Source organism: Falco punctatus (genome assembly GCF_963210335.1).
Source record: "Falco punctatus genome assembly, chromosome: 1".
NCBI classification, from domain to species: domain Eukaryota; kingdom Metazoa; phylum Chordata; class Aves; order Falconiformes; family Falconidae; genus Falco; species Falco punctatus.
In genome coordinates this window covers 89,536,838-89,553,566 of record NC_137580.1, presented here as the reverse complement: position 1 = coordinate 89,553,566, position 16,729 = coordinate 89,536,838, and the positions used below count along the sequence as shown (strand labels likewise).

The 16,729-nt window shown below is 46.8% G+C and overlaps 1 protein-coding gene across 5 annotated transcripts in view; it reads left to right on the top strand.

Moving 5' to 3' along the window:
- Positions 1 to 16,729, top strand: part of LIMK2 (LIM domain kinase 2) — an 81,389-nt gene that overhangs the window by 61,562 nt on the left and 3,098 nt on the right. For all 5 annotated transcript variants that reach the window (XM_080391880.1, XM_080391883.1, XM_080391884.1 and 2 more), the window contains 12 exons: positions 3,891 to 4,026; positions 5,315 to 5,424; positions 5,679 to 5,867; positions 6,327 to 6,432; positions 7,674 to 7,870; positions 8,588 to 8,774; positions 11,203 to 11,289; positions 12,019 to 12,150; positions 12,422 to 12,478; positions 12,666 to 12,731; positions 13,545 to 13,719; positions 15,167 to 15,222. In XM_080391880.1, the coding sequence (XP_080248006.1) occupies positions 3,891 to 4,026; positions 5,315 to 5,424; positions 5,679 to 5,867; positions 6,327 to 6,432; positions 7,674 to 7,870; positions 8,588 to 8,774; positions 11,203 to 11,289; positions 12,019 to 12,150; positions 12,422 to 12,478; positions 12,666 to 12,731; positions 13,545 to 13,719; positions 15,167 to 15,222 (1,498 nt within the window). The remainder of the gene's footprint in view (positions 1 to 3,890; positions 4,027 to 5,314; positions 5,425 to 5,678; positions 5,868 to 6,326; positions 6,433 to 7,673; positions 7,871 to 8,587; positions 8,775 to 11,202; positions 11,290 to 12,018; positions 12,151 to 12,421; positions 12,479 to 12,665; positions 12,732 to 13,544; positions 13,720 to 15,166; positions 15,223 to 16,729) is intronic.

Sequence of the window (16,729 nt, the reverse complement as noted above, 5' to 3'; positions counted from 1 at the left end):
TCTGTTCTGTAGCATCTGTTCTTCCTTGTCTAGTGTCTCTTGCGTAGCCAGAGCGCACACTTGTGCTAAGGCTGGGTGAGAAGTCTGGGTAAGCTACAGGCTGGGGTTATGTTTTATTCTGCAGCTTTCTGTCTGCGTGACTGTCCTCTCCCCAACTCTGCCTGCAGAATTGGAACCACAGCTCTTTCAAGCCTGTCTAGCGTTAACTGATCTAGCCTGACAGCGTGTGTGAGGGGTGCATTTTATTAATGAGCCCTTCTCAAAGGGATCTGTCTCTTCAGTGCCAGGGAAGTCTTTGCTTCCATGAGGGTATTGGCTTTCATTTAGATGTAAAAGAGATGCCACATCAATTGAATCTCCCATCCTGCTGAAAACCAGGCTGGTTACCTGTTGTGATCTGATCCTCCTACTACCCCCCACAAAACCAAGTAGCCATCAAGCAGCGATTTGTGAACTCTTTCTGCACCTGCTGTGCTACAGAGCATCAGGGCTGAACACTGCACTCAGGTGCTGCCTGGGTTTCCTGGTAGATGTCTATAGGAGGCAGATTAATTTATTCTTTATAGTCAAGACTAGGAAGCAAAGAATCGTAATGTATGGGACTGTATAATCAGAGCAATCTGAAAATTGTGGCTGGGCAGTAGGAGGGAGTCAGGTATGGCTGTTACCAGTCCTCCAAGAAACTTGATTACCATGCTTTGTTACTCTGTAGCAAGAATAGCAAATCACCTAAGAGAGGGTCAGCTGCTTCTAATCTATAAAAGACAGAAGAGCAAGAAATCTTCCTTTCTTTTGGTTTTGGTGACTGGCACCGATTAGCTTGCTTAATACCTGTAGAAGTAATTGTATTCCTATCTCAGGTGATGTGAAGCCCTGGCAACAGCAGCACTGCAATGCCACATGCTCTAGTGAGGAGAGAAAGGAAGGAGTGGTAACTTATATCTTCTGAGATAAAATTCTGACATATCTCTTCAATGAGAGTCATGTGGAACACTCATGCGATGCCTTTATCGTTTGGGTGAAGGCACTGAAATAGTTGAAATGGGTCTTGAAACTATACCTGTGTGCTGTCAGCCTGTTCTGCATGCCTGACAGATCTAAATTCCTACGGTACAGAATGCGTAGTAAGTAACAGAAGGTGCTGCCTGACCATATGGGCCATAGCCCTGTCTGCTTGCAGTGATTAATGAAGCAGCCAGTTAGACCCATAACTAGCACCTACCCTCTCTGGGGCTGGTTCCTTTGTTCCTGTTGCCTCATTGCTCTGGGTGGGGTTCTGAGCCTTAAGCCGCAAACTTGTCCTGCCCAGATTTGTTTAATTGCATAGCAAAGAACTGACTGCTTGCTGGCTCCACCTCCTCACCTTCATTTTGCTATGGGCGTGTTGCAAATTAGATACCAGTGCTTATTTCCGGATGGAAGCAAACTAATCAAAGTGCTTTAAGGTTGTAATCAAACCATGAAGAGGTAGGGGAAATGTAAAGACAAGCCAAGCGTACGTGATCCTCTGGAACCTATCTAAACGGAATTGTGTTATTTTTGCAGGAGTTTCTTACTTTCTTAGGGAGAAAAAGGAGTGGCTGAAGGTGAAATCGAAGAGGGGTGAGGAAGGGAAGGTCTTGTGCTTAAAAACAGATAAATACATAACCCACCTGCTTGGAGAGAACTTAAGAGAGAAAGCCAGGTCTTGAAGTCCTGGTGGAACAGTCTCCAGTATCACTGTCTGCATCCCAACTGCAGGTCTGGTCACAGCTCCCTGTTTGAAGATGTAATCACTCTTGGAGCACACACCTGGTACAGGCATGCACGCAGAAGTTGGATAGGTCTGAGGGATCCAATTTGCCCATGCTGAGCCAGATGTTCCTGCCACAAAGTGATAGAAATCTGGGCTGTTAGTCTCCACTTGCTCTTTTCTCCCTCCCACTCACCTACTTGATCATTCAGCGTAGGGTATTTGCTGCAAATGAAAGCCAAAGGCTAGTGGTTGAAAGCAAAATGTGCTGCAATGCCCTCTAGGTCTCTTGCATACCAAGAGCTGGGTGTAACCGTGACAGTGCCCCAGGGCTGAGGCTGTAATGGTGCATGTACCGCGTATAGCAACGTTAAGTTACTGCTCCCCCTGCCTCAGACAGAATTGGCAGGGCCTGTTGCACGTGCTGGAGTTCTTTCCCATTGCTGGGGGGGTGCAGACAGGGTTTGGAGCTCCTCAGCTGGGAGAGCAAACACTATAAAAGCCAAATACATTAGAAGGAGTAACTTTCCTGAGGGTAGGGTATGGCACTAAATACCTCATGAGGTGTGTTTTCACCTAAAACCGTAGGCTGCCTACAAGCAGCTTTACCTTGTTCCTTTGCAGCCTCTTGAGATGGAGCAAATGACTCTCTCCATGTTGGAGCACAACCAGCTTCGCATATCCTCACGCTCATTACAAGCTGGTGGAGTTTACAAGGAATGTCTTTGGCACAAACAAGCTTTCGGGAAGCTTGTGAAAGGTGAAGTCAACAGCACTCTCAGACCTGGGAGCATGTAAAAAGTGCACCTCTGCTGCCACTAGCCCTCTGCGGTACATTTGGCTGCAGAGAGGCCGACTGTCCAGGAGGACATGTGCCCACCTAAACCCCCACCCCAGTGCCATGGGTTCCCCACCGGTGTAGTAACTGAGACAGTTGTTGGGGTAAGGGGCAGATGAAATGCTTCCTTCCACCTTTGGGAAAGCATCGTACGGATAATGACATTGATTCTTGAGGTGTTTCTTTGAACCAGTTATTGGTGACTAACCCACCTTGGACTCTGTGCTCAGAAATGGCCAACACCAGACTAATTTTCCTTTTAAAGTCTGAGAACGTGCTGCTCAGGGCTAATGGAATAATCTTGAGTGATGCAACTGCTGTCTGTGCCTTATCTCTCCATTAAGTCACACCTCCGCGTGGGTGCTGCAGAAGTTAAAACTCCCTTGCCCAGTGCATCCTGCTGAGACAGGATTATTTTGTGTTCAGGAACTCTGAAGATCGGGGTTCTGCTTGTCATTTGCTAAAATGGTATCTGCAGTAGAATTGCTGCATCTTTTTCCTTTTCTTTTTGGGGAGCATGGGGGAGTTGTTTGTTTGTTTCTTGGGCGCGTGTAGATAGAGGATTAATAATGGTTGCTTGTTGAAATGGGAGCTGATACGGATATGTGAAGGATTTTGAGACTCCACGAAATTAAAGAAACAGTTTTGTTTGGTATTTTGTTGGTTAGTTGGTTGTGGGGTTTTTTTTCTCATGCACTGTCAGCAGCAGAAAGAAGGGGAGAGCAGCTGGTGGGGAGAGGTGGAGGACTTTCATCACCGTTAGTTGGTGGATGCAGTAAGTATGTGGAGCTCAAGGGATAAACTGCTCTGAAAACTCCCTCACGTGCTGCAGTTAATTTACCTTTTGGGAGAGGTCTACTTACAGAATAATAGAAAGGTTGGTGCAAAACTGGCTTTGCATTGCTTAAGGAAGTGGATCCTTGCCTCTCTGTCCCCTTTCCTAAACTGGCTGAGGGGAGAGGTGCTCCAGCATAAGATGGTATGATGCTATAGAAACACTTAAGTGGAAACATAACAGAGCTGTCTGTGTCGGTCAGCTCTGCAGCTGGCAGAAGAGGGAGAAAGCAGAGGAGCAATAAGTGTAAGGCAGAATTTATAAACCTACTGATGTGTTTTAATAAATGGATGGAATTTGTTTTAAACTTTGGAAGCTTGTCTTTTTGTGTTGGTTGATACCACTTCTCCTTACATACCCTGGGTACATCACACCAGAAGAGCTGGTGGTGAGCTGCTGCTGAATATCTCCATGCAGGAGAGGAACTTTTTCATTGATTTGTGACTTGTTGCCAACTGGAACTTTGTTCCTTTGTTTCTTTCAAGGTGCTCTGAATGTCAGGATCCCCTCACTAACTGGTACTATGAGAAAGATGGGAAGCTGTACTGTCACAAAGACTACTGGGGGAAGTTTGGGGAATCTTGCCATGGCTGCTCTCTGCTGATGACTGGACCTGTGATGGTAAGGACGCTGAAGGACTTCCGCCCGGAGGCAGGACATGCCTGCCTCCATCTCCTCAAACCTGGTTGCGAGTTGCCCTAGCTATTCAGATAACCAAATAAATTGAAGGTAATAGTCTCCTTGATACTCTAATCAGAGGTTAGAAATGAGGTTTGTGTGTGCGTCTTCTAAATAAAGATTAATTTTGAACAGGGTAGCTCTCAAAGGAGGGAGTTGTGAGGATCTGAAGCATATGAACAAAGAAAGTCAGGTGCTGAAGTGCACAGGCATGAGAAGTAGAAAGGTGATTAAGGGGACATCTGTTCAGTTTCTGTAGCACAGTTCCTCAGTGTCTCCATGGGGTGATTTTCCACTGCACTGTGGAATCAAAACTCTCGGCTCAGGATAAGCAGCAGGTTCTGGCTTTGGGAAAGGTTGCCATTCAAGTCCCACCTGGACTCTGGCCAGAGCGGTTTTCAGGCTGATGGTGTCTTGAAGTAGTGTTAGCCCTGATGGCTCTGAAACATTGAACTCTGCCTGCACAATATGGGGCTCACCTAAATGTTCCCCTCCTTGCCACATCCTTGCAAATATTTAACCTTTAAAACTATAAAGAATGAAACATAGCCATTATTTTTCTAGGGCATAAATAAAAGCGGCATGGTACTCAGTGATATGATTGCTACCTCCAAGGGAAATACTGAGAAAAGTGCAGGCCATTTCTCATTGTTGGCAGAAGTCATTGCAAAATGCTGTCAATAAGGGAAGTTCTCATAAGGAAAATAGAAAAACAGATCAATGAATAAAAATATTCTTGAAGGGTATTTTGTTGTCTCAGTCTCAGCTCACTTTTTTTTTTTTCTGTCAGCTGGCTGGTAAAGTATCTGAATTTGTGTGTTGCCTGTCTAAAAAAAAAAAAAAAAAAGCCTTTTCAGCTTTATTAATTCAGGCATAACGTTAGTTATCTTGCCAAGAGCAACTGAACAGGAAGGTTTATTATCTTGTTTACTAGTCTGCAGCAGGCTGTATCAACTATTTGATAGCTGAACAGCTGCCAGATAAAGCAGAGGTTCCTGGACACGAGCTTTGCTTTGCTTTGCATGTTGACGTGTTTGTTTCAGAGAAGTTTTGCAAACAAGATGCCAAGGATGGGGTTCAGGAAAGGTAGAATGGGCTAATACAACTTCCCAGTGAGAAACTACCACTTGACTTTGAGATCTGAATGAACACACTAATTGGAGAGAAAAGCAGTAGCTGCATCTGCTGATGGATATTGGCCCTACTAAGCTACTCCCTTTTCTGTCTGTAGGTGGCTGGCGAATACAAGTATCACCCTGAGTGCTTCGCTTGTATGAGCTGCAAAGTGATCATTGAAGATGGGGACACTTACGCACTCGTGCGACATTCCAATCTCTACTGGTAAGACTGAGCTACGCGCTTTGCCAGAGTTGCTCCCTGTTGTACGTGTAAAGCCGTGCTTAGGGGGCTCAGCGTGGTTGAGCCGAATGCTATGTTAAGGAATGCCAGGAAGCTGCCTGTTGAGGGAGGGAGGAAGGAAGGAATGGTGTAAGCATTTAAAAGCTGTAGCTTATGGTCAATGAAAGGACTTAGAAGTGTGAGTTTGGCAGGGAGGGACAAGACACCGCCATGATGACTTTCTTCACTTCTTTTAGTGGAAAATGTCATAACCAGATTGTGCTGACACCGATGATAGAAAAACACTCCACCGAGTCTCTGCATGAGCAGCTGCCTTATACCCTGACCCTCATCTCCATGCCGGCAGCTACTGATGGCAAGAGGGGGTTCTCTGTGTCTGTTGAGGGTGGCTGCTCCAGCTATGCCACTGGTGTCCAGGTGAAAGAGTGAGTATGACCGGGTTGTGTGCAATGCACATGTCTGTGCAGAGAGAGCTGGTAAAAATTCTGCAGCGCTGCTGTCCTGCTAGCTGCTTTAACTGCTGGGAGGATCTGTCCTGGCACAACAGGGACATATGTTGGCTAATAGCCATTTGTGTTTGGTCTCTGTTTTGCTCTTGGGATGACCTTAACTGATAACTTTATTTCTTAGTGCTGTCTCCTTCACTGAACACAAAACATTTGGAGAATTGTAATGGACTAACAATTTTTGCCATTGGGCAAATGAAGAGCTCTCCCCAAACCATCTTAGACCTAAGCGCTTAATCTAATGGTAGCTCCTTGTATTTGTAGATTAGCATTGTTTTATTTCAAAATACCAATACGAAGGGAAGCATCAGAGATGAAATATTTTTTAGAATTTTGGCTAAACTGACTTCACACACACACTGTAATTCCCATGTTTAGAGTTAACAGGATGCACATCAGCCCAGATGTCCGAAACGCCATCCATCCTGCAGATCGAATCCTGGAGATTAATGGAGCTCCTATTCGTACATTACAGGTGGAGGAGGTGGGTACAGTTCTGTTCTGAAGCCTCCTTCTCATCTGCCTTCCTACAGCTTTTCTGTTTCTCTGCACTGTTCTTCCATCCTCCGTACAGTGTGTGTGCAGCTGTAGCGCTCGTGCTGACGGTAGGAATAAACGTGAAGACAAGCTTTGCTGCCCCTTCCAGCTGAAGAGGAAAATGCAACAGGTGGAAGTGCAGTTAGGATGCAGTTCTGATTTTGTGGCCTTCAAATGTGAAGGGAGGTAGTAAGAATAATGTAGGGCTGTCACATGTCAAGAGGACAGAGAGGCTGTGAAGATTATTTACGTATTGCTAGTGAAGTCCACTGTTCTGATCCTCTTAGAGGCAACTGCTAATAAATAATAATATTTACTGTTGGTGCTGAAGAGAACATTAGGAGCACAACGGACATCTCATAGGTAAATCTCCATGTAGCTTTTGTAGAGCTGTTCTTTGCAGCACTGTTCTGGATGGAAGCTTGTGTAGTTTCTGAGGACTTCTCAGAAGATGAAGAAAAAAAAACACCTGTTTTGTAGAATTATAGAATATCAGGTTGGAAGGGACTTCAAGGATCATCTGGTCCAACCTTTCTTGGTGAAAGCATGGTCTAGACAAGACGGCCCAGCACCCTGTCCAGCCAGATCTTTAAAATGCCCAATGTTGGGGAATCCACCACTTCCCTGGGGAGATTATTCCAATGGCTGATTGCTTTCATTGTGAAAAATTGCCCTCCTGTGTCCAATCAGAATCTCCCCAGAAGTAACTTGTGCCTATTACTTCTTGTCTTTTCCAGGGAGTCCCTCTTTACAAGGGGCCATCAATCTTCTTTGTAGCCACCCTTTAAATACCAGAACATGGTGATAAGGTCTCCCCTAAGCCTTCTTTTCTCAAGGCTGAACAAACCCAGTTCTCTCAGCCTTTCCTCATATGGCAGATTTCCCAGTCCTTTGATCATCTTTATGGCCCTTCTCTGGACCCTCTCCAGCCTGTCCACATCTTTTTTGTACAGGTCACTTGTAGCTAGCCAGAAAGAAAAGGATTTGGATAGTGTAAGGAACTTCTGTGTTGCTAGCTGGATTTGTCTGGTGGACAGCTGTGGTGTGTGAAACTAAACCACAACTATGGAGTGATCTCACTGAACTCTCTACTTTGATTCCTGAGGGGCATTCTGCTCTGTCTCCTCTGTCTCCTGTCATTTGTGTTGCTCCTGTCTGCTATCATCCTGTCCTTTGGTTTGATTTCAGGTGGAGGAATTGATTCGCAAGACAAGCCAGACGCTTCAGTTGCTGATAGAGCATGACCCTGTCTCGCAGCGCTTAGACAGGCTTCGTTTGGATTCCCGTCTTCCCACCCACATAAAGCCACCCATTTCCCCACGTTCCCTCTCTCCGCTGGACATCAAGGAGAATCTGGAAGGAACGCTCCGACGACGCTCCCTCAGGTAAAGACTTGCAAGTGCTGCCTCTGATCTAGCTTGCCTTTGCCCTGTGCTACCTGGCTCTGCTCTGTGCCTAGGCCTTGCAATTGCAAATAACTGCGGAGACATGACGTATCTCTGATATGAGCCTGGGTATAAACCATTGGCAAAGCAGGGGAGAGCTTTAGATTCTGCTGTTGACATGTACTCTCTCCATTCCCTTTCAGGATGGCAAACTTTCCTCGATAAAAATAAGGATCTCTACTTCTAACACAGAAAAGCTACAAAGTTTTACAGTTAGGAAATGTAAAGGTCAAATTTTTACCAGCCTTAAATGGCTGGGGAGGAACGTGTTCTTAATGGGAGTATGGCTGAGACCTGGGACTTGGGAAAAATTTTGTCTTCCTAGACTGGGGCACCCAGTTGTTCATTTAGTCATTTACCAGTATTTTACTGTTTGCTTAGAGACAGCGAGTGCTGCATCTTCACAGCTTCCCCCTCCACACAAAGCTCCACCTCTGAGTGGCAGTGCAGGAGATGTGGTGTTAGGCAGCTCTGACTTGGAAGCTGCTCTAGGTTTGTAAAAAGCTTCCATGGTGCTGGGAGAGCACCTGGCTTTTGAGATATGATGAGCGCTGAAGAACATCCAGAAACTGGTCCCTTAGGAGCTAATGATGGGGTATGTTGAACCAAAAGTTTCCTAGCAGCTTCCCTGATCTTCCTGTCTCCTTTGTTTTCTAGGCGAAGTAACAGCATTTCTAAGTCTCCTGGCCCCAGTTCTCCAAAGGAACCACTCCTTCTGAGCCGTGACATCAGTCGTTCTGAATCCCTACGTTCCTCTTCTAGCTGCTCCCAGCAGATCTTCCGGCCCTGTGACCTGATTCATGGCGAAGTACTAGGAAAAGGATTTTTTGGACAAGCAATCAAGGTGAGGGAGGTCCCCAAACATTCATCATTTACTTAGATTACAGCAGTATCTGCCTATCTTGGGATCCTTCGCCACTGTGTCAGTGGCCTTTGCTCTGCTGATAGTGATCAGTCTTGGAACTCACCTGGTTTGCTCAGTGAGATCCACTTCTCTGTTTCACTCCCTGACCATGAGCGTCTCTGGCCGCAGGCAGTTTTGGCTTTGTCCCCTTTGAATGTCAACCATCTCGAGCTCCAGAGTGCCTGTGTCACAGCAGGCACCTGGGTGAGGTGGGGGAAACGGGGAAGAAGCTGCATTTTCAGTGAGTGTCTTCCTTATGAAGAGGTGTGTTCAACACCCCACTACAGCATTTCTCACCCACCCTTAGTGTGGTGTGCCTGGGGGCTTACCAGGCTGGTGTAGTGACCATCTCTGAACCCCCAGCAGAGCCTAAATGGCTTGTCAGTGTGATGGCAGCGGTCAGGTCTTGCATGACTCTCACAATTAAAATCTCCATTAATAGCAGTTCTCTCGTATTTTATCTCTCTGGTCTTGACTGGGGGTGCTTCAGCAGCTCCTGCCCTGGCATCCCTGACAGCATCATGGGGCAGCTTCCTCTGTTCACCTCAGTTCTGTAAGCTCCTCAGTACTCAGATGGCTATTCACCATGTTATGGGACTTGCCTTACACCTGTATAAACGTCAGGTGTCCAGCCACCATATCCATCTCATGCTTCCACGGGAGGTGGTGAGCCAGTACTACACACCCAATGCTTTTGTTCCGTACTAATGAGCATATTTCTCTTCTCCTCTGCTCATAGAGAAATAACAGGTCCAGGTAAGCGGAACTTTTCCTCTGTCGCATGCTTTTGTCATCTGCGTCCCCACAGTTAATGGCACAATGGCATTTCTTTTAGCTCAAATTAGCCAATAGCCATCCTGTTCCGATGCATGCTGTGGGAGTTAAAATTGCCCTCTTGGAGTTTCATGATGACGCTTGTTTCAATTATGCTGGTATGTCAGCTTAAGAATTCCACTTAGCCTTGTCTTGTCTTTGTTTCTTCACTTCCCTTTATCTTTGGGTATTAGACGTCCCTGGGTTTCATATCCCTGGCTGAAATGTGTAGTGTTCCCTGGCTTGCTACTTATATATGGACGCTTCATTTCAGATGGGAGCAGAAGAATATTGTACTCACGCTTCTGTTGTGTTATTCCGTGCACTCATATTCCACCTACGTCAGCCTTGCTATGTCCTGTGGTTCCAAACAGAACTAGTGTGCCACCATGTTTGCAAGAACTCATAAGCTTCCTAAATACTATAACTGGGTCTTGTGTTCTGGAGTGCAGTTCTGGAGGTTTTCTGAGAGGCTTTTTATTTTTAAGGGTATGAGGCAGAAGAATGAGCTTCAGATTGACTGGTTTGGATGCAACAAGTACTGTATCTGGTCAGAATAGTTCCCTTTTGTTCCTAGAGAGAAGGTGATTGTTCAGTTACCTGCAGATCTTAGGGAGACTGAGCTGTCCAAGTTAAGTAACTGAAGTGGAGAGGATTTCCAGGAAACCCTGCTTATCAGAATTTGGACCCTTTCTACTCAGTCATGCACCCCATGCAAGCAAGGCAGAGCTGATTAAAAGAAACCTCTAGAACACAGCAAAATGCCAGGAACTAGTTGAATACAGGCAAACAGCTCTTGAGGAACTGGAAATGCTTTCTGTGTCAAGAGCCAGGAAGTTTATTACTTGATATTTATAGTGGATTTCTGTTTGTTTGACACCATTCAGGTGAAGCAACAGGTGGCAACACACTACTCGCCAGGAGCATGGTAAAATAACTGCGTCCTGCCTTAACTAAACAGCCTGTACATCCCAGTTCCACTTGCACATGAGTAATTTTGACAAGCTCATCAGAAAGTGTCAGGCTTCAGAGTCCCCATAAAACCAAAGCATGTAGTAATACAGTTGGGGGTTGTTTGGTTCGTTTCTGGTGCAAGTGAATGTTGATTCCTTGGCTGATACAGAATAGAGTCGTTAGAGTCTGTGTACGAAATATGAGCATCACGCTGGGCACATACTTTCTGTAAGGGAACTTGAGGCGTGCACAAGTACGGAACTGATGCCTTCAGAGGCTTTGACAACCTGTATGCATGCTCAGCCCTGTGCTACCTAAAATGGAGACTTCAGCTCTGGTTCTTGGGATGCTGTTGATCTCTTGGTACGATCCCTCTTGTCGGCTTTAGGTAATTTCTGTTTCACCTACAGAATCTTTGCTGAATTCTGAAAGGAGGAATTTTCTGCAGTTTTCTGCAAATCCCTGAGCTCTGAATTTTCTCTCACTTATATCCTGCTCTGGATGGAGGGGAGTATTACCCTTTCTTTTAGAAGAGTTGCAAGAGCATTGGAGCTGTGTATTCTTGAACCTTGCCTGTAGTTGCGCTTTCTGTTTCCACCAGGTGACACACAAAGCAACAGGAAAGGTGATGGTGATGAAGGAGCTGATTCGCTGTGATGAGGAAACGCAGAAGACTTTCTTGACAGAGGTAGGAGCAAGATTTCAAAAAGCTTCTGAGCCAGTAGTGTGGTGGAACTGTCTTCCATCTTCTCCAGAGAGAGTGATCATGCCAGCAGCCTGGCAGGAATCAAGGCGCTGAGGAAGAAGTCACACGGGGGAAGAGCCGACATGAGCTGAATGTTTGTTGTGGTGAAGTGTGATTCACTTACACTGAGCAAAAGACATGGCTTCAGCTCCCGGTTCATTAATTTTTCAATGAAAAAAAGCAGCCTAAGTCTGAGGAAAATGGAGCTGTGCACTACATAAAGGATTTATCCCTTGAGCCTTGTGCATAGATAGAAGTGATGAGGGCCAATATCTGTAAGATATTTAAGACTCCTGCTGTACTTAAGCTGAACTATTTTCTTGGTGGCTGCCTACCGTGTTTTTCAAAGTCAGATTTAGCTTAAAGGCAACTTCCTAAACACCTGATGCTGCTATTCTGGCCCTGACACATGCAGTACAGACCAGATAGCTGCCCTGGAGAGCTCCCGTCTCTTCAAAGTTAGCCAAACTCAAGGGTGCTCTCCTTAAAGACTAAGATCAGGTTAATTGCACAGCGTGAAAATGAAGAGGCAACGGCTAATTGCCTGCCTTAAGGTTGGAGTTCGAGTGCACTCTGTGATCTCTGGAGGGGACCTCCAGCATTAGAGCGTTTGTCACCTCAGAGCGGATCTGTCAGGACTTTTCTTTGGGGTGGGATGTCTCTGCTTCCCAGGTGAAAGTGATGCGCAGCCTGGATCACCCCAACGTGCTGAAGTTCATCGGTGTACTGTACAAGGACAAGAAGCTGAATCTCCTCACTGAGTACATTGAGGGGGGCACCCTGAAGGACTTCCTCCGCAACGCGGTGAGTACGGAAGCCTGGTGGACCTCTCCTCAATGAGGTTGACAGTGTGTCATTGGTTGTGCCAGCCTCATGGTGCTTGTTGTTGATCTTCTCCTTTGGAGCTGTGTGGAAAAGCTGCTGCTTAGTTGTGGATGGCCAGAGGCAGGAAGGGCCTTCTCTCTAGGGCTGTACTGTCTTTCTGTGACTGCTGTAAGAGTCCCTGTTGTGGAGGGACTGCTGTCACCAGGTGGCTGGTAAGACAGTCCCTGACCGTTTAGGACTTGTCTTTCAGGACCCGTTTCCCTGGCAGCAGAAGGTCAGCTTTGCCAAAGGAATTGCCTCTGGAATGGTGAGTCGGACTGTCCCTTTGTCACGGAGCAAACCTCCAGGGGCAGGGTTGGTTGCTTCAGCCCAGTGGTGTCTGAGGGGCTGTGGGTGCTGCCTGACTGCTAGCGTCTGGTTGTTGAGGTCTGTAGATGTGAAGGGACATAGCAGCCTGAGAACCCCTAACAACAAACTTTCTCCCTCTGTTCCAGGCTTACTTGCACTCCATGTGCATCATTCACAGAGACCTGAATTCACACAATTGCCTGATCAAGTTGGTGAGCTACACTTCTGTTCCCCACAGCATGCTGCTCCCCTCCCTGTTACCTTCTTCCCTCGGTTTTCTCTCCATGATGTTCTCTCTTTTGTCAGGCTTTTAGTGCCCTAAACAAGGGAGATTCATCTTCACATGGGATTTTCCAGGCTGGTCTGGCTTTCACCATTTCTTAACCCTGTTCTCTCACCTCTTTCCCGTGGTGGCATCTCCTACTATCAGTCACGTTATGGGAATTACTACAGCTCAGTTCCCTGTCTCAGCTATAAAATGTTGGGATACAGCTGCTTCTGTTCTTCTAACCACTTGATGACTTGTTTTATTGGCAGTCAGGATTCAGACAAGTGTGTGGGTGCGTGCACGTGTGTGTGCCCTCTCTTTTTGAAACGCTAGGTCACAAGATTTATGTATAGCTTCATTTCCTCAAGCCTTGCCCTTGTTTCACTTGGCTGGAATATGAGATCAGTGTGCGGGCTTCAGATGACCCAGGATGAAAGCCTAAATTAATTCCTGGCCAGGGTAGAGTAGGGAGTTCTGAAAGGAAAGGTCCAGGTTTGTCCTGGCAAGTGTAGCCAAATTGATGAGATTAGTGTTAGTGACCACACAGGAAGCAAGACAACGAAGAGAGGAAATAACGAGTTGGGATCGTGAATTGGGTGTCTTACACCTGTCTAGACAGCTCGCTACACTCCTCTGGCTGCAGGAAACCTTGATAGTTTGCCTTGCCGTGTAGCTGATAGTGAACAGGAACTGCAGCCTCTTTGCTCTGGAAAGGAGCTGAGAGGAATCAGTGGCTTGTGCTAAACCCCTTGTGTAGGATAAGACGGTGGTGGTGGCTGACTTTGGTCTGTCTCGGCTGATTGTGGAGGAAAGAAAAAAGCCCACTTTGGAGAAGCCATCTGCCAAGAAACGAACCCTACGCAAGAGTGACAGGAAGAAGCGTTACACGGTGGTTGGCAACCCATACTGGATGGCCCCAGAGATGCTAAATGGTAAGATACCGATACCAGGGTGCAGGTGAGGAGACTGCCTGTGGCAAGGTATAGGGATGATAGGATTACTGAAAGCTCCTGAGCCCTAGTAACAAACAAACCTATTAGAGCATGTGGTTTTAGCCCTGCTAATATGCAAGCTTATTTATACACACAGGGGCCCCAGCTGCACTTCTCTTGCAGTACCTGAGCTGATAATCCTTGGAGCGGGCGAGGTAATGCTCCTGGCTTGGCAGCAGGATTCTTCAGGAGGGCAACAGACCTAAATTTGCTGTGATCCAGATAACGAGGAAGACAAGAGAGGCCTGAAATAAGACTGAACCTGAGATCAGTTTCTGTTATAGCCCCTTGCTTGGGACCTGCCCCTTGAGATATGGATCATTCAAGTCCAGGATGAGGCTTACGTGTTTTGTTGCTTAGATCCAGGGAGAAGCTTTCTGCTGCCGGGTTTGCTGAAGCCTCAGGACTGGGGGTAGAATTGTCAAAGTGCAGGGAAATCTGGGCTTTGGCATGCAGCCCTCAGTTGTGTTAAGGACGAACTATGTCCCCAGGGGGAAGAGCTGCCCCTGCAGGAGTTGAGGTAAGGGTGACATACAATAGACACCATTTCCTCTTAGTGAGTGGGTCTGTCTGACCAGGCTGGACACTTTGGCTACCTATGACATGATATGATATCATATTGTCCAACAGAGTCCACCAGGGAAGGGAGAACTGGGCTTCTCTCCCCCAGCTCAACTCCTCTCCATGTTGCTGTGTTTTCCTCCTCTCGAGGCCTACAGGCCCTACTGGATTCACAGGCTGCTTCTCAGAGCCTGTCTCAGACCTGGCATTTGTCGAGAGAACAGCAAGAGCACAGTCTGACATCACCTCTGAAAGCAAGGCTGTTTACCAGATCCTGGCTTGGGAGGGGCGGGTCTGTAAGCAGACAATGGCGCGCTGGAGCCACTCTGCTTTCCCAGATTCGAAGTGCTGTTAGCGTGTAATTTATTATCTCTGCAGTCACTGCAGCAGGGACTGGGCACTCGCTGGCTGCTGGGGAATCCAAACACCGACTCGTGCACTGTAGAGGTGCGCTAGAACAGCAGTCAGTGGGACTGACTGGAAAAGGAAAGCAGAAGGAAAGGAAAGAAGCGGGAAAGCAGAAGCTTTCCATAGTTACCCTTAGCATTTGCTCAGACCTTTGATACACAAGGCTTCTCCGTGTCATCCTGTAATTCCCTGGTAAGAAAAGGAAGCGGGGTTAAAATATGTGATGGCACTGTACAGGAAGGCGCAGTTGGTATGCATATTTTTGAGGCAACAGACCCTGCTCACATTTAAGCCTTGCTGTCTCCTGTTGTAGAGCTCATCAGAGAACAGGCTTAGTTCAGCTTTGGACTGGCAGCTGCTGGAATAGCTGGATGGGGAAATGTTTCTCTCAGAGCTGAGTATCTTGTGTTTCCTGCAGGACAGAGCTACGATGAGACAGTCGACATCTTTTCATTTGGGATTGTTCTCTGTGAGGTAAGACCAGGATGTCACACGGTTATCTTCAACAGAAGTCTCCCCCACTGCCATCTCCTCACACACATTGTGTCAGCCAGCTCTCTGTATCTGAGTGTGCAGTCTGTGACCGAAGGCCACAGTGAATTAGGCTGGGAGTACAAGTCTACCCTGCCTCTGTTCCCTCAGGGACCTCGTAACTTTTTGGCCCCGGAGAGAGTTTCTTGCTGGACTGAAAGAAATAGAGAGGTTCCTCCTGGATTGAGAGAAGCTGTAAAAAAGTCTGTCAGGTTCTGATTGAGCCCTGGTATCCATTTAAAAGTAGACAAGTTCCTTAAAACTGTGATATATTTTCTTTTTCTGTTGCCTCGTTAAAAGAACAATCAGCTGTATAATCTCAGCAAATTCAGGGCCTCCACTGGGGATGGCACTTCAGAGAAGGGAAACTGAAACCCTTTGCAGCTTGGCTAGTGAAGCTTGCACCCTGCAGTCTGTTGGCTTCGTTTATCTCAGTCAACGCAGCCTTACTGTTATATCAGGCTTTGCTGTCTGCAGAGAGCACCACTGCAAAGTATTTTCAGTTTAAAAGGTGTGTAAGACAGTGGAAATACAGATGAAAGGCAGGTGGTTATGTGTACAGATAACAGCAGTTAAAGGAATATGAGGGGAGACCAGCAGTTTCATCTTCAGCATTTGGATGAAGGGGACAAAGAAAATGTATGTGCATAAATCTTTGCAGCCTCATCTGGAGCTCTGTTTACCCTGGGCCCTCCTCTCAGAGAATGCTGTGGTTGTGAGTGATAGATTTAGGAACTTGAAAAATCTGTATGCGGGACTAAAACAATTGTTTCATCTAGAAAAAAGACAAATAAATGGGTAGTAGCATATGAATATTTTCCTTGTCACCAAAATAAGGACACTAAAAAAAGAAGCTACGCACTCAAACAGATAAAGAAATAACCCTGCCAAAGCATACAATGGGCGTTCCGCTGTAGTTACAGGATGTGGTTCTCCTTCTGAGTTATTGGCATAGAGAAGCCTGGGTGGTTATAAATAACGCCCTCTTTGTGACAGCTGATGAGGCTTTAAATGTAATACTCTTCCTCATGTGAGAGTCTATATTGACATTGACCTTGTCTGTGTCCAGATCACCCCACAGCTCTCCGCTGCGGGTTCCTTCCCCCTTACTACACTTTTGAGTCCCATAGTGCTGGAGGTGGTGGGTGCAGCTCACACGGTAGGTGGTGATTGCTGGGACTTCTAAGTGCTGGAGCAGGGCTTCGCTGTTCCACCCAGCCACCTCCTCCTCTCACCTGCAACCTCCTGGGTCTTGGCTACAGTGGTTCTTCTCTCTGCCCCTACCCTCTGGCTGTGGGTGGGGTCGAATCTGCCTGTAACAGAGCAACTCTGGTGCGTTGACTTCACAGCATTGTTCAGGACAAGCTCCGTAGACAGAGGAGCTTTGCTGGTGATGCGGTAAGATTATGTGAGAGGGGAGAGCTGGGATGGTGGTGTGCAGGTTGTGTTG